The sequence below is a fragment of the Grammomys surdaster genome, unplaced genomic scaffold, assembly GCF_004785775.1.
Source record: "Grammomys surdaster isolate TR1022 unplaced genomic scaffold, NIH_TR_1.0 343, whole genome shotgun sequence".
Classification (NCBI taxonomy): domain Eukaryota; kingdom Metazoa; phylum Chordata; class Mammalia; order Rodentia; family Muridae; genus Grammomys; species Grammomys surdaster.
The window spans coordinates 1396545-1414120 of NW_021604762.1; the positions used below are offsets into that span (position 1 = coordinate 1396545).

The following is a 17576-nucleotide window of genomic DNA, read 5'->3' on the forward strand; positions in this document are numbered from 1 at the left end:
GTCCCTCTGCCATCTCTGGGGATGCATCTTTGGGTGAGTAGAGCTGAGACTGAGGATATGTGTTTGTCTGTGTGTAAGTGAGAGACCTGTATTCAGGACCCTGGCGCTAGTACAGGTGTTCTAGATACTCTTGTGTCGTTTTCTAGGTCCTGCCTGCCTGGTGGTCCATACTCTGCCTCTCTGCCTAAATTCAGCCACATACCCCAACTTCTGCAAAACATGATGGGATGAGCTACAGGAAGACTTGTATCTGCAGGTGGTCCATAGCCATGCCTTGGTATCCTGACCCCATATAATGTCCAGGTTGGTGGAAGAAATGGCTTAAGTTTGTATCATCACCTGGTAGAGGGGGTACCTTTTAAGGCCGGGGTGTACAGGATACCCAGTGGACTGATGAAGGAAACCCCATCTTCCCCATCCATTTCAGGATCATTGTTTGATGCTGCGTTGCCACCTGTGGCAAACCAGAGAAGAGTTGAACCCCAAAAGGTGGGTGCCCAAGTCTCAACACACATGCACATCAACAGGCATGCAGTTGTGGCCAAAGCTATGGGTCACTGGGGGGGGGGGGGGGGGACCGGGGGGGGGAGGGGGGGGTCCAGGCACAGAGGCTGTACGTTGGTTTAACTCTGTAGATGTTGGGTGTGTGGGCCAATTTCCCTTGTGGGTTGGAGTCAAATTATCCAGGGAGTGTCTGCCACACTGCTGAGGCCTCAGTACTAAGTAGCAGGTAAGCAAGAGTCTAGAAGGTTTTAGTCTTTTGAGATTGGGGTGCATCCTTGTGGCTTAGAGAGTTGCTTAGGTCACTTGGGGGTCATGATGGGACCTGGGGGGAGATGAGCCACTGTGCCTTCAGGCTCCTGTCCCTCCTTTCATCTGGAACCAGGTGATCTTGGGGTTCCCTCTGCCCCCAGGGTCCTCCCATCCACCCAAAGCTTGGAAAGGCAGCTTGTGTGGTTAGCACAAGCATTTCCCACACAGCGACAAAACACAACACAGACACGAAGAACGTCACAGTGCTGGCATGCAGTGTGTCCTAATCTGGGGAGAGGATGGGGGTATCATCTGCCAGTCTCTTAGCTGCAAACTTTCCCCAAGGCAATGGGGGATCAACAGCAGGCTGACTGGTGCAGGGCTGAGTTTGAAGTTGCCCACAGTGGCTTCTGGGAGTAGTTCCCGCCCACATGGATGGCTCTCAAGCAGCTGGGACAGGAAGCTGAAAGGGAGGAGCCCACGACACAGTAGACCAGACTCGGCTATGTTGGCTTAGCCAGCCGCCCCCCTCCCCCGGCCCCCAAATGAGCTGTAAGGGTTAGAAGAGTCGGGTCTTCAGGCTGCCTGATCCTTGTGGTGGGTGATTCACGAAACCATTGGGGAAGCCAAATGCTTTTATGCACAGCGTTGGAAGGGGTGCGGGACTGGGGGCAAGATGGGAGGGATCAAGGATCACATAGGATCTTGATGCCGTTGCTACAGAAGCCTGGAGGCAGGATGCTGGCTCAGAAGCCAACACCCTACCTCTGGCGGGCCCAAGCCAGGCAGAGGGGAGGGGAGCGTGCAGTGACGTCACAGTCTACACTGGGGGTGGTGGGGGCGGGAAGGTGACAGGGAGGGAGGAGCCTAGGACTAAGAGGGGAAAGAGTGACACCTAGAACGCGAATCATCTTTACCTATATATCCTCCGCCTCCTCCACCTGAGGAGCACCCCCCTCCACCCCCTCCGAAACCCCCTCTTGTCTCCCACCCCCACTTCTTCATGGCCTGGGGGCAGGAATGTCCTCCGGCGGCACCCTCCAGCAAAGACTTTCCGGCCCAGAGCAAGGAAGTGTTATCATTCCAGCCGCCTCCACCACCTGCGGAGGGAAAAATGAGATGTGCCTCTTGAGGGGCTGGTGGTATTGCAAGGAGAACGGAGCTGAAGTTGGAAAGGGGATGTGGTGGTCTTTGAGGGCCATTCCCACTAGCTCTGTTCCAGGGCCCCGCTCACGATGGAGCTAGGAGTAGCGAGCCATTGGCACTAGTGACACCTCTTAAGCCACAGCATGTGTCTATAAAGTTGTTGTGCCTGGTGTCCTGCTTCCTGGCAGGCCTCTCTAGCTCTGGAGTAGGCAGTGCACTTCAGTAGAGACTTGGGGACACTGGGGACAGGCAGAATGTCAGAATGATGTCAGAACTTCTCGGTGTATGGCCACTGCCTCCTGAAAGATTCTAGCAAGACTCTGCAGCCAACTGCTAGGTCCCTGCAAAGGTCAATGCATAGTTTCTTGCAAGATCAGGCTCTATCTAGTCTCAAGGGTGTTTGCTGGCTGTGAAATCCAGGCCACTACCTCCTCATTCTGAGCGCCCCCCAACGGCCCCCCCCCCAGTTTCCCACCTGTTACTTAGTGATAATCGGATTCAAATTGAAATGTTGAGGGTGGATGTTAGAGCCACCTGACTGAGCTCAGAAACATTCCTCTAGCTGCCCCGTGCCAGGCTCATCCCTCTTCAGAGCTGTGGAGGAGCGCAGCAGGGAGTGGGTGATGCCTGGTGGCACTGGGAGCCACTTATTGGTGCTTCAGGAACTCCAGGGGCTGCCTTGTGCTCTTGGAAAGGGAACTAACAGATAGACAGAATTAAGGCCTGTGTATGGCCACTAGCACTTGGTTACAATGATTGTCTCCTGCCAGTCTTCGAGATTTCAGTGCCCATTCCACCTCCTTGCTCCATATGACATCCCAAGGAGGCATCAAATCCAATGACCCCAGGAGATGACCTCAATGGGCCCTGGAAACCCGTGCAGAAGGAACTGAGTGAGCACATGAGTGGCTCTCCTGGGACTATAAGGGTTAACCTGCCAGGTGAGAGCTTCTGGATGAACTCCTGGTTGAGTTTCCCCAAGCCTAGAGCAGGCAGCACAGTAGAGAGACATGAATGGGTGTGTGTGTGTGTGTGTGTGTGTGTGTTCTGGTAGAGGTGATTAGATGTTAGTAATTGGGAGCCAAGCTTACAAAATGAAGCTCCAATTCATACCACTGGCAAACAAATCTGAACTAAATCTCCCTCTGCCCCTTCCCAGTCAAGGTATACTGGCTTTGTCAGCTCTTAAAACTGGAGGGTTGGCGTCCTGGGCCTCATAGGGCTATTCAGCAAGCCTCAAGCCAGCAAGACATCTTCAGAGGCAACAGGATGCTACCCCACACCCCCCATATTGGCATCAATAGGAATAGCTCCAGCACTCAGGGCCCAGTGACCACTATGCCTGCAGGGTCCCTAAGCAATTTCTGATAAAGGGTGGGGCTTTACCTGCGGCTCCGGAATTGCCGTTCAGCCCTAGAACTGAGAAGTTATTTTCCAGTCTCTCTGGATGGAACGTTTCTGTCTTGGCCCCATAGGCCCTGCCACCACCGCCGGCTGCAATGATCAGGGGTACAGGCACTCCATCTTTCATCTGCCAGGGGGAGACATTTGGAGATGAAGAGACCGAGCTAGGCGGGGAGACCCTCTGCCCCAGTTCAAATGTTTCAGTTTAACGGTTTGCAGGGCAGTGGGGTGAGTTCCCCATCTGTGGTAGTTTGAAGATCCCGAATTGATGTTATAGTAACTCCCCTCTGAGCAGTCGGGGTTCAGCTGGCGATACAAACCCACTAGGGTATGCATCTCTTAATAGGTTACAGAGGAGCTGGGGTGGACCCTGGAGGATCTTTCCTGCAGCCCCTTCCCTGAAGCTCCTGGGAGAGGTTGTTGCTGGTGATTAGAAGCAGGTCTCCCTTCTTCCATCTTCAGTTCTCTCTTGGATCCCCACAAGTTCAAGAATAAGCCCCTAGTGTCATTTTCCCAGGGGAAGCACCCAGATGGAAACCCACTTATAATCTGTGGACTGGCTTTGACAGTGTTAGAATAGTCTGCCCTGCCTGGCTGGACAAGGAGCCCAGAAGTTGAAAGGCAAAGGTTGCTGTACCCTTTCTCAGGCAGACAAATCCGACTACCCTCTGGGCTATGGGTTCCACAGTTAACTCGACATAAGCCGTCCCAGGGGTTTCTGTCTAGCTTTGTTCTGGGGCTGTAACACCATGGCGGGCTCCAGCCATTGCTTCATCCTTTGGAGAAGATCTCACCTTAAACACGTAGGTGGCTCCACCCCCACCTCCTCCTCCTCCTGCCCACTCGTGCACGCTTCTGTTCACTCGGATCTCTTCTTCTATCACATTGTTCTCGCCAACACACACTTTCTGGATTAGTTGGTTTGCCTGTATGAACAAAGACCGGCTCATTAGATTTGCGCCTGAGTCGGGGACCTTGTGTGCTTACGGTAGGCTCTGATCGCCTCTCAGACTGCTTACGGTAGAATTGAGGAGTCAAAAGGAAACACACACAAAGAATGGTCACTTTGAGCAGTGTTAGGAAAGGGCCACAAAGGCTGACTTCGACACAAATGTTATGGGGAGCTGGGGGATGGATTGCAGCCAGGGAGGACTGCCTGCAGGAGGTGCTTCTAGGTGGGCTATAGAGTATGGGGAGGATTTCAGCAGAGACAAGAAAAATTCAGGTCATTCCAAGAGTAGCATGACCTACAGGAAAGGAGATAAGTTGGAGATGTAGGGAAAGGCTTAAAAGTCTTGCTTAGAAAAGTCCAGCGTAGTTCAGAGGGCCCAGTTCGGATCCTGTGGCTGCTCAGAAGGGATGCTAAGACCCTGGGAAGTGAGGCCGGAGGGCATATACCGATTAAGCGAACAGCCAGGTCATGGCAGGGCCTTGTGGATGATCAGTATTAGACTTGGGGATGAAGAGCCATTGAGATGTCTGTCTGTCTGCCTGCCTATCTGTCTGTCTGTCTGCCTGCCTGTCTGTCTGTCTGTCTCTTTCTCTCTCATTACAGTTCTGGAACATTATGAGAAGAATTGCAAATAAATACAGAACAAATAAACAAAAGCCATTGTGGAATTTCCATTCTCAGCCCACCTTTGGGAAAGGCGTATCTCCCCATCTTATACATGTTATTCTCCCCATCTGACGTCCCTTTTCTTGTTTCTAGAACTCTCTGGCATGTAGCCCCAGGTAGAGCCCCCTGGCTGCCGTGTAGAAGAGGGCTCGGACCTTGGAATCTGATAGCTCATCATCACTTCGAGTGACTGCGGCTGTGGTCCTCAGGTGTGGGATGGGAACGGCACCATCACAGGTTGCATGGATGTTCAGGCTGGCCGCTAATACTGTGTGCCACACATGTTAAGGATGGATAGGTGGCTGAATTAGTATCTCATTAGATTCACTTCTGGGCCCCACAGGCCTCTGGAGATGTGGGTTTTTGGGATTATGCTGGGATGTCTGTAACATAAAATCCTGGAATCCTGGGAGGAAGAGGCTACTGCCTGAAGAATATTCACACCTCCGTGGCCAATGCAGTCAGATGAATTCTCTAAACACCAGCCCGACCTTAGAGGAAAATGACTTCTCTTTCACTTAATGGAATAAAAGCCAATAAAACATCAAATTTTCATCAAACGCTGCTGCATAACCACCCAGTGGACACTGCAATCCATCTTGAGTCACTCCTTATGCTAAAGTATTCAGTGCCGGCAGTGGGTACTCGAGAAATTTCCAGATAAACAGCCGAGATGCAATTTGTTTTATGGCATTTTGGATTTAATGATGGAAATAATTTGACATTTCTTACAGTGGATTTAGTGTGCTCTGGACTGCTGGGGGAGAGCTAACATTTCCCCCAGGTATATTCAGTGATGTCCAGGACTTTGAGAAGACTGCTGGGAAGGTGGCTCAGGTGGCTAGGTGGCAAGGTGCACACCCAGAGGCTGGGTCCAGGGGGAGGGAGGGAGGATGGGGGCTGTCAGATGAGCCCAGGACTCTCAGGGTCCTGGACTTGCCTCCAACTATAAATCAAAGGACAGTCCAGAGTGAACCAGCAGAGCTGAAAAGATCCACTTCCAGACCTGTCTCCTCTTCTTTCTCTCTTCTGACAGCCAGCAGTGTGACCTCCATATCCTGGGGGTGCTTCTTTCTGAGAAATGATTCTGGAGACTGCTGGGTTGGTGTGGGGGCAAGAGCAGTGGAGTTTGAGGATGGCTTGTCTAACATGTCCCTGCTCCATGCATCCCTTTAAATGGGGGCAGAGGATACCTGAGAGACGATCTGTTCTCAGCAAGCATCGCTCTGACCTAGTGAGAGCCTCTGGTGGAGATGGTGTACTTCTTCACTTGACTCGTCAGACTTCTCCCACCACCAAGTCCTCCCTCTCTCCTTGTTCCTTGTTAATTTCTCTTCTTTTTCCGTCTAACCTCTAAATATTGGGACCCAGGGCTCATCCTTGGTTCCTCTTCTCTATCTGGACCACACCATAGGCAACCTCAGCCCATGTGATCTCCGTGTTGATTTAGATCTTCCTCCCTGGATGTCTTCTAAACCCCAGTAGTCTGTTTGTGTTGCCCACCTGTTGTCTCCCATAGCTGCTTTGTTCTCTAACGGGATCTCCACAGTCAGCGTGCCTGACCTCGACCTCCTCACCTTGCCCCCAAATCTACACAGTGTGTGTGTGTGTGTGTGCATATTTTAAGACAGTCTCACTTGTAACTGAGGCTAGCCTGAAACTCAGTATGGAGGCCTGACTGACCTCAAACTTCTTGGGATTACAGGCATGAGCCCAGCCCAGGCTGCTCCTTCTGCAGTATCCTCTGGCAGGTGACAACAGGCACCTCAGTTCTTGGAGTCACTCTTGACTTTTCTTTCTCTCAGATCCTCATATAATCAGGCAGGAAGCCCTCTTGGATTTCACATTCCAATCATGCCCCATATCCAGTTGCTTTCTAACAACTCCACTTCGACTACATGGCCCAAGCCCCCAGCATCTCTTGCTGGATGAGTGCAGTAGCCTTTGAATCTGGTGCTTGCCTCTTCTCTTGAACCTGTGGGATGCAAACTTCATGGTGCAGCCACAGGGTGTCCTTGGAGACATGCCCTTTCTACCACTATCTGATGTGGGATGTCATTGCAGTGGCCTGGCCCAGCCTGTTCCCTTGTCCCTCAGCAATTAGTGATCTCTTCCCCCCCCCTTCTCTCCTTGGGTGCACAAGCATGCTCCCACTCCAGGGACCAAGCCTCGGCTAAGTCTTCCTCTCCTTGCTGGAATGGCAGTGCCTCCTGTGTAAGATCTCTTTGTTCACTGAATTTCCCAACTTCTTAGATGCTGATGGCACACGCAGGTACTCAGTTTGTGTTTGTTGAATCAGTTTGAATGAACAGAGGATGGTCTGGCTAGTGCATTGGTCTTTCTGGTGCTTGCTGGGTTGGGGTATGGGGCTTAGCAATTGGGTCAGTAATTTTTGCCATCTAGGGGGCATCTGGGATTTTTCAGGAGATGTGTTTTGATGGTTGTTGCTGGGGATACATACAGCTGGCATCAAGTGGTGGAGGATGATGAGGATGCTGCTGAACACCTTACGCAACATGGAAGAGGTCCCCTCTCTGCTGTGAAGAAAAGCTACTCTAGAATTCCAACACTGCTTATGTGGAGGAAGCCTGACTCGGACTCATGTTACGAGGCAAGGTGTGGTAGGAAACAGGCTCGTCCCTGTCTCTGTGTCCCTGTGTCTCTCTCTCCCTGTCTCTCGGTGTCTCTGTCTGTCTGTCTGTCTGTCTGTCTCTGTTTGTCTCTGTCTCTCTCTGTCTCTGTTCTTTCTGTGTCTCTGTCTGTCTCTCTGTCTCTCTCTGTCTCTTTTTTCTGTGTCTCTGTGTCTATCTCTGTCTCTCTGTCTCTCTGTCTCTGTCTGTCTCTGTCTCTCTCTCTGTCTCTCTCTCTCTCTCTCTCTCTGTGTGTGTGTGTGTGCATGCACGTGTGTGTAAAGGGGTGTTTTCCAGCAGCAGCTAGAGCCGACTTTCTGTGCCCGGAGCTGGGGATGGCCAGGCATCAGGTAGAGAGCCGCCCACAGATGTGCAGTTAAGCCAGCTCAACAGCAGCTTAATTGTTAAAGTTCACTTCACTCTCATTTTTTCCCAGTGAAAACTCGAGGTAGGGATAAGGCTTGAAGACAGCTGGTCCTCCAGCTGTCCTACAGGTGTAGCAGGACCCATAACTTTCTTCCCATGCTCGAGTGTGCATGGCATGCCTGGCCCAACCAGCAGAGGGCGCTTTCCTCTGCTTATGCCTGACATGGCCTCCTCCTGCCCTCTTGGGAACTCTCCCTGTGTATGCACAAAGTTTGAGAACAAGTAGGTTGATTAATAAGAATGATAAAGTGCAGCAACCTAGAGGAACAAGTAGATTACAATTGAATTAAAAAAAAAAAAGGACATAGTCCCGTGAAAAGACATAACTGATTACAATCCAATCAAGTAAAAGTCCCTTGCAGAAGTCAATGCAATCTTTCTGCTTAGATGAAAGAATTACATTAGCACTCAATAAATTCCTGTGAAAATTACAGCAGCCTGTAATTTAATGACTTAATATATTATAACAGCCTGCAAAATCCTGATTATAGTTCCTAAATAAAAGTTGGAGTGGAAGCATTTCTCAGACGGGAGGTTGTGCCCACCAGGCTTGGCTCTCTGGCTTTCTGTTAACTGGAGGAAGGGTGGAAGTACGAGGTGGGGGCAGGGAGGCCGAGAGGCTCTCAATCGCTACCTCCTGAACTCACAGCTCAGCACCTGGCTCTTTGGAGCTAAGCTTCTTCTGTGGAACTGAGCAGCTTTCTTGGTAGGTCCTGCTCGGTAATCTGTGCCCCTAGGCTGTTGGGACAACTGTTGGAGAAGGCGCAGTGCAGGGTACTGGGACCCCTGCAAAGCTGTGCTTCAGCCTGACCCAAGCAGGATATCTGCTGGGTCCTGGGGCCTGAGTTCCCTACAGCATAGCCAGTGGTGGCAGGGTGTTACCATTCCCTCACACTGGCAAGGCAAGAGGCAGACAATTGGGGCGTCTGGGGGTTCATAGCTGCTGTCTAGAGAACCCTCACTATCTGGTCCTGTGCTTTCAACTTTCCACTGCTCTGGCCATTCTCAGCTCCTGAGCTGGACTTTTCCCAGTGGGTCAAGGAAACACAATGCCAGGCTGCCTTTGAGATCACAGAAGCTTGTCCAGTGATGGGCTATATAAGTGGAAAATGGGGAAAGATCACAGAAACTACTGCTCAGATAAGTGTAGGATGCAGCTAACATGGTACTCTAGAGTTCTAGGCTACTTTGTGAGAGATTGGGCAAATCCTTTCACCTCTGAGGTCCCCCCTCTCTTCGTTTGTAAAATGGGAGTTTAATCCTGAAATGTCCCCCATAGGCTTATAGTCTGAATGTTTGTTTTCCAGTTGATGCTGTTTTGGGAGGTTGTAGAGTGTTTAGAGGGTGAAGTCTAGCTAGCTGGGGAAGCAGGTTATTAGGGATGGGCCTTGAAGGTCTTACTTGTCATGGTTCCTGCCGGGCCCCTCTGTTTCCAGATCTGCTGCTGTGAAGCCCCCCGACTCCCCCCATGCCTTCTCCACAATGCTTAACTGAGACTTCTTAAAACCATGAGCCAAGGTGAAGCTTCCCCTTTAGACATCTTTTCTCACAGGTATTTTGTCAGAACGACATAAAAGCAACTAGTGGGAAGTCAACTGCCAACATTCTGGCTCTCAGTCTATGCTTTAATTTATTTTAGTTTTAATCATACAAATAAATAATATATGAAGACTTTCTTTTACTTTTTAAAAAAAAGATCTATTTATTTATTTATTTTGTGTATATGAGTACCTTGACTTCATGCATATCAGAAGAGGACATTGGATTCCATTACAGATGGTTGTGAGCCACCATGTTGTTGCTGACATTTGAACTCAGGACCTCTGGAAGAGCAACCTATGCTCTTAACCGCTGAGCCATCTCTTTAGCCATACTTTTTTTTTTTTTGAGTTAAGGGCTCCTGTGTCCACCTATCCCAGGCTGAATTCACACTCCATACACACCTGAAGATGACCTTGACTCTCCTTCTGTCTCCCAAGTGTTGAGTTTGCGGTTGTGCACCACCATGCTTAAAGAAAAAGCCTTGTGCAGGCTAGGTAGATACTATACCAACTGAGCTACATCTCAGACCTAAGAACACTCTTTTCGTGACAATTTCAGACATTGTTTACCAGGCACCCCAAATCCAATCTCCTCTGAAGAAGTAGCCACTGTTAGCTGTATCTTTCAGCACATTTTTTTGTGCTTTTATATACCTATATGTCTGATTTTGAGTGACTGTTCACTAGTCATAATAATAGGATTAAGTACAATACAATAGTGTCTCAGCCAGAGCACTCTCCTTCTGTAGAGAACATCCAACCTTGGTCCATTTAGGTAAGATTCAGACTTTTGACTTTAAAGTCAGTCATGAAACCCAAACTTCAGCCTTGGCTCCTATGGGGCTCTAAAACTGCAGTAGGCCCCAATTCCCTGCGTCCTTATGCACTCAAATGGCCTTAAGAAAGGAGGGGTACTCACAGACAGAGTTGCTGCAGGTCATGCTGCCTTTAAATGTGAATCCCCAAAAGGGTCATTGGAGGTTACTGTCCTTCAAGAGGTCACCCTCACCTCACCTGGTGCCAGGACAAGTCCCTGCTCTGGGAACTTACCCTGGGACAGGCATCCTCCCCTTGCTGACCGACAAGGATGTAGAGCATGTCATCCTTCTCCAGATTGAAGATGCCCAGGACAGACACGCCATGGGACCGCATCATGGTGTTCTTCCCACCTTTCCCGCCAGCTGCTCCGTAACCGGAGATACTGCAACAGGACAAAGCATGACGGTTTCTATTGTGGTAGGAGATTGACCCCAGCCCTTTGAACCTCTGAGCTTCCAGGGGACCAAGCCTCCCTCACCCCAGAACATGTCTGAGAGTTCTTGTCCACATAACTTTATGAGGTCAACCAGGAGGGAGATCGCTCCCCACTGTTGGGAGAAAGGAGTTGGTTTAGAGGGAAATTGAGGCTGCTTATCCATAAAGCTAGAAAGGTGAGGGATTAGTCAGATGTGAGATAGGGAGGGAGTGGGGTTGGGGAAAGGGTGGAACACCTAGACCCCATCCAGAATTTCCTAGTTCTGTATTAAAAGACTCACATGACCCTAGATCAAGTCCCTCCTGGTTCCTTATATATAATTGGAACAATAAGAGATACCATCTTTTTTCCCACAAGTGTTATGAACAATAAAGGGTTCAGCCTTGAAATCCTTGGGGCTGGTACACAACAGCACTCAGTAAGTGGTCCTTGTTAATGTGTGTGAATTGTGTTAGTAGTTAGCAGTAACTGACTTGGCACAAAGTTTGAAAGTCTCTCCTTGGGGCCTAGAAACAAGGAGCATCCTCTGAAGAGAGCGTGCTTGTGAGCCCAGACTGTTTACACCATCCCAGCAGTAACTCTTCCTGGAGCAATCTGTGCAGACAACAAACAAGTGATCACTATGAAAATAAAGGCAGAGTGTGGGGAAGTGGGATTAGATCCATCACCTCTGCGGTTGCTGAGATGAAGTCAAGGAAGGATGGCAAAAACTCAGCTTTGTGAACCTCGGTTGGGACACAGTAGGCCTTAAACATACCAACTGACAAACTCTAACAAATGCTTCTCTGGAGAACCATTGTCAGGGGCTCAGGGAGGGTTTTCCTGTCCCTGTGCATTCAGGTGGAGGAAAGTCCTTTATGAAAAGCCAACAAGAGATAGAAGACAGCTTTGTCCACTTATACAATGGCTTCTGCAAAACCCTGTGTTCTGAACATGGGAGACCCCTCAGTCTCTCCCAAAGTGCAGTCTAGGTCCTTTCTGCAGGGACAATCCTAGAGACTGGCTGTTTTCTAACGCAACAGACAAGAATCTGAGCTCTCCATGGAATGCATATGCTATCTGGTGTTCATGATCCAGTTGAACTCAGGCACCTCAATGCTGAGAATGGCATCAGGCTTCATGGTGAAGACCTGAGATGGGTTCCAGGCCCTGCAAGAGATTATGAAGAAACTGGGAAACACACACAGTTACGCAAAGAGAGACCCCCACCATAAGGGCTGCTCTACCTTGAGGCAAAGTGCAGCGAGCTGATGGGCTCCAAGATCAGAGTTTGTGTGCCCACTCTGGAGACCCAGCCTCATCTCTAACAGAAGAAGAGCTTCGTCTTCTTTTCCAAACTCACATGAGGGTGCAAAGCAAAGAGAGATGACGTAATGGAGATGCATGGGCTGCTGCAAACTTCAGTGAAGACTGTGGGTCATCAGGCTCTTAGAGCTAAGGGGACAACCGGAGATCCGGAGTTGTGGTCGAGGTGACAGATGAGAGGATTCCCAGACAAGACAAAAGGGAGATGCTGGGAGCCTCTCGGATGTCCAGTGGCAGCTGGTGGCCAGTGTGGGGAAGGGGAGATTGTAGGTTTAGAAAAGGAAGGGAGAAGGCTTCAGTGTGTGGGCCGAAATGTGTGTTGACACAAGAAAGATGTGATTGATCTCATTTGAAAGATGGGAAAACGGAGGCCCAGAGAGATGACCATACCTGCGGCCACACACCTGAGCAGTGGTGGGCTGTGAGCCATTTCCTCTAGAGGCCACTTCCTGTCCCATGTATACAGCTGGGAACATAGGAAGCTTAACAAAGAGGGGCCTGAGAAGACATTGTCAATTCCTTCTGACCTCCGGCCACACATTCTTGGTACACTATACAGGGACAAGGGAGGGCTGGCTCAGCAGACAAGAGAGCTTGCATGCGTAAGTTTGCAGACCTGAGTTTAAATTTACACCTGTAACCCCAGCACTGTGTGTGTCAGGGTTGGGGGGTAAAGATAGGTGGATCACTGGGGCTTTCTTGCTGTCCCTTGGTTCTGATTCAGTAAGGGACCCCGTCTCAAGAGAACAATGATACTTGATATTCTTCTTTGATTTCTGTGCAAGTGTGCATGTGTGCCTATGCTGTGTGACCTTGGGTAGGTAATCTTCCCCCTCTGAGCCCCAATTTCTTGGTAATGTAAGAGGAAGATAATAATATTGGCCTTAAAAGATAATTTCTAGGACTTGGTCAGGTTGCCTGAAAAGGCCTCATTTCCACCCCAAGATGGGTTTTGCTCTGGGAAAACTTCTACCTAGGTCCTTGTCCTGCTCCAGGCTGCTTACTGCAGAGAGGTGGGCTGTACCCTGCTCATTCCTGCCTGCATCATTTGCATAGTCATTTACATAAATCTGCATGCATTATGAATCATTCTGAACTCTTTCACATGTTTAAATTTAGACAAATTATTACATTTCGGAAGTTGTTTGTTCCTGACTCCTTTTCTCTCCCCCAGCCCGCCTTCATCTTTCTCCTACCCCTCCAGAGATCCAAGCTCCACCAGCTCCCTCCAGAGCTCAGTTCTTGGCAGGGTGGTGGTCTGGCAAGAGCCCTGAGCCATGAGCTGTACTTCTAGTCCTGGAAGTCCTGGCCATGTGACCTGAGGAAACCCAGCTGTAGGAGCCTCAGCTCTCACCGCTGAGGGAAAACGTGAAGGCCTCAAAGATGGGGAGAGAAAGTGGGTTTTAAAAGTTGTGAACGGAGACAAGGCCAAGGCAGGGTCTCTAAAGTCCACAGCAAAGCTTGACAAGCAGGAGTCAGTGACTGGCGCTTACTCTCCCGGTGGTTGCCTCAGGCATGCATCTTAGGAACCCAATGCTTAAGGGACTGTTAAGACTGGGGAGGGTGTGGTCCTTCCTTCTCCCCCTGAGGCCTGGAACCTCAGAGCTTAACTCACTAAACTACAAGTCCCACTCTGCCTCAGAGTGACATGTAACCAGGGCTTGCTTTCCCACAAACCTGAAGCCAAACCCCAGCTTTGCTCCTCAGGGCAGGGAGCACCCGGACAGCCCAGCTCCTCCTTCTAGGTGCTGACTCTGCACTCTATGACACCGAGCTACTGCCTCCTTCAAGTTCATGGCTGAGATGTCTTGGTTTCTTGTCCTGGCTTTACCTAGTCTTAATCCCTGTGTGATCTTGGGTAGATTCTCTTCCCTCTCTGAGCCCCTGGGTAATATACCACTAACACTGGCCTTGAAAGGTGACAGTGGGAATTAAATGAGATAATGTCTATTAGGACCTAACTTCAAGAGGGCAATCATTGAGTGACACATGCAGATATTGTTAGGGGTACTCCTGCCAGTCTGTGCTTTTCTTGGGGGTGGCTTCTGGGAGGCAGAAGGGAATGAAAGTGGGGTACTAGGTAGAACAGGGCGTGGCATGGAGTCCTGGGTCCACTCCTGCTCAGTTTCACCTGCGAACCTCCTCTGTATTGAGCTGATAAAGCACGCATCTGCTCAGCTCTGCTGCAGCCTGGACTCTCTAGATCAGACCTTCCGAAGCCACGCCAGAGTAACCACCACAGCCCCCGTCTCCGGCATGCTCTCCCCAAACCCGGTAAACAATTTACTTTTGAGATAGTTGACAAATGATGAGAAATTAATATACCTGCCACTCAAGTGTGGAGAGTGACTCACAGTGATTCCAATTTACTGGAAATTGCCAGATAGTCCTCTGGATGAGTGGATGCTGTAATCTCTTTGTTTTTCCTCATCTAAATCCAGGTCCCCTGGTCAGATGGGCTGTGTACTGGGTTTGTGTTTTGTATTATTGACTGTGAGCTATTGTTACCTGATGTAATTGAGTTGTGAATCTTTTTTAAATAAAGAATTAGTAGCGGATCAGAGTGGCTGCCTGCTGGATTCTGGAATGACAGCATAGCTGGGTCACAGCATGTTGGCGGTGGTGTTGTCTACCTGAGAGGGGGGCTGGGGAAGAGGAGGAGAGGATACCCCACACTCAGACAAACACACAAGGATTTCATTCCTCCCCTGTAGCCCTCTCCAGAAGTGCAGCAGACCCACACCCTGTTCTGGGGCTCTCCCTCCCTCCTGGCCTTCCTCCTCTGTGAGATGAGAATGTTCAGATCTGGCCCACTCAGCATTCAGGATTACTGGAAGAACATGAGGACATAACCAGCGGGAACTTCCTGATCATGCTATGTGTATGGGTTAGTTGAAACATCTGGGTGCAGTGCTGAAGGGGTCAACTGGACCTTGGAGTGTGAGCCCCTTGGTGGGGTCACCTGGTTTTTATTACTGTCAACTTCTTACAACACAGCTCTAAGCACCAACAAGATGGCCCTCTCTGAAACCCTTCATGCTGCAGACAGATTTGTCCTTAGAGAGCAGGGAAGACAACTTTCAAGGTCATACAGCTGCTGGGTGGTGGAAGTTGGACCCAAACGCCATTCTGCTCGCTGCTCATTGATCTCCGCCTAATCCCGCACCTCTGACTTTCCCTGCTCTGTGTGTGTGATGACTATCTGCACAATTACTTTGGCAATTCATCATGCCTGTGACATCTCTCCGACTCTTGTCTAGAACTTGATTGGCAGCATAGACGGTTATCGAATTCCTGCCCTGTAGCTGCTCTTCCCAGAGACTGTGGGGATCTGGAGTCCTAGTCTTCTCTATGGGTCCTGAAATGCTTACTCAGTGCTGAGCACATAGTAGGGGCCCCATAGCTCACTGCTGGGCACACAGTTCAGTGTTTGACACACAGTGGGGGCTTCACAGATCAGTACTGGGTACACTCTACAGCAGCTGTTCTCAACCTTCCTAAGGCTAGGACCCTCTAATTCAGTTCCTCATGTTTTGGTGACCGAGACCATAAAATTATTTTTGTTGCTACTTCACAACTGTAATTTTTCTACTATTATGAATTATAATGTAAATATCTGATACGCAGGAAATCTGATAGGCATCCCTTGTGACTAGAACCATTGCTCTAATGCTCAGTGCTGGCCTCACAGTATGGCCCCGACAGCTTCGTGCTGTGTACACAGGAGTCGTCCTACAGCACAATGAAGCCCACAGAAAAGTATCCTGGCCTTCTGTGACTTGGTTGAATTATGCTATTCAACTGTGCCACAGGGTCCCTGTAGCCAAGTGAGGAAGTGAGTCACAGATGGAGACCATCAGATCCAGGTCAGCCAGCCCTGAGACCTGGGGCCACCTGAAGAATATGTGAACCAGAGGGAATTGATCTCAGGAGCCACAGTCTGTATGTGACAAAGGTTTTCAGATGTGATCTTCGAGCATATGTGAGGCAGGTGAGGGTGGGGAAGGCTGCTGAGTTCTCAGAGAGGGAAAATGGACGGAAAGAAGAGAGAGAGGCTGAGCAGAAAGTCAGGGAGAGTGAACTGAGCTGCGCCTGGCTTCAGGTAAGTACTGACTTAGTGTGCGTCCTCCATCCCTCCCTCTCTCCCTCCGCCCAGGGTCTCAGAACTGTGCTCCCTCTGTGGACATTTATGATTAGGCTAAGGCTCTTGTCCTCTGGCGGGCACACATCTGAGAATTCGTGCTCCTTTTGTGCTTTCCAGTGCTCCTTTACTTTCATCCACTTCGGGTCCCCCACTGGGGACACTTCAGAAGACATTGTTGCACAATCACGTCCTCAAAGCTCTGCATAAGCTCTCTTTTGCAGCTAAGCTCCCTAGGAGAGTAGCTGCCACTCACTGTCCTTGATTCTTTAACCCCTCCCCTTCCAGTTTCTCCCTCACGTCCTTTCCACCTCACCTTCTAAGTCCTTCTTGGGTCCCTCTTTGTCACTCTTGTTCCTCCTGCTCTAGTTTATCTGCTGTTTGGTACTTCCCCCGACCTGCTGTCACCTCCACCCTCTGCTGTCACCAGGGTGTCCAAAAAGGCACTTGGGAGGAGAGACTCCAGCCCAGGGGACCTCCAGCTATTTTTGCCTTGCTCCAGTGTAAGGAAGAATTGGGAGCAGGTTACAAGAGCCTGGCTCTTGCCTCTTCCACCTTCCCTTTCTCTGTTAGAGAAGCCAGCTGAGGGAGCGGAGGTTTGTAATTCCAGCTTCCAAGGCTGAAGAGGTTTTCAAGTTCAAGGCCAACCTGGGAAACCCAGTGACCCGTGGCTCAAAATCAAAAGTAAAGATTCAGCTTGCTTAGCGCACACACAAGGCTCTAGGTTCAGTCTCAGGTTTGAAACAGAACAGGGCAAAACAAAAAGGGAGTTGGGAGGAGGTCCTGAGCAGGCTTCCCAGGTGCATGGAAGCCCCACCCATGCACGGAGCAGTGGCCAGTGTCACCCATCATTTTCCAGCCCTGACCAGTGGGGCCATCATTGTACCAGGCATCAAGCAGCAGTCAGACAGCTCCAAGTGAACACCCCACTCTCGGGGAGATGGATTTTTGCAAGGCAAAGAATTCCACTCTTTGTCTTTCTAAAGTCCTCTGGAATGTCCTGTGTTTTCTTCTCAGAGGGACTGTACTTATTAGATAATAATTACTCAGGAAGAAAAAGTCCTCCAGAAGAGGTGGGTGTTCCCTATGTGGAACACTGCCATATATCAAGTGTGTGTGTGTATATGTGTGTGCACACGCGAGAGCGCAGCCATACTCAAGTGTGTCTCTATTACTGGGGCTTCTTCAGGGATGTAGAGTTTAAAGAATCTCTTTCTGCTCCTCTCCTTTCCCCTCCTCTTCCTTTTCTCCCCTTCTCTCCTCTCTTATGCCCTCCCTCCCTCCTTCCCTCCCTCCCTCCCTCCCTCCCTCCCTCCCTCCCTCCCTCCCTCCCTCCCTTTCTGGCTTTTCATCCTGG

The 17576-nt window shown here is 50.0% G+C and overlaps 1 protein-coding gene across 1 annotated transcript in view; it reads right to left on the reverse strand.

Moving 5' to 3' along the window:
- Alk (ALK receptor tyrosine kinase) overlaps positions 1-17576 on the reverse strand; it is a 699186-nt gene that overhangs the window by 34387 nt on the left and 647223 nt on the right. The window contains exons 13-17 of the mRNA XM_028778974.1: positions 10569-10719; positions 4098-4229; positions 3286-3430; positions 1671-1853; positions 356-454 (exon numbers count right to left, since the gene is read on the reverse strand). Of these exons, the coding sequence (XP_028634807.1) occupies positions 356-454; positions 1671-1853; positions 3286-3430; positions 4098-4229; positions 10569-10719 (710 nt within the window). The remainder of the gene's footprint in view (positions 1-355; positions 455-1670; positions 1854-3285; positions 3431-4097; positions 4230-10568; positions 10720-17576) is intronic.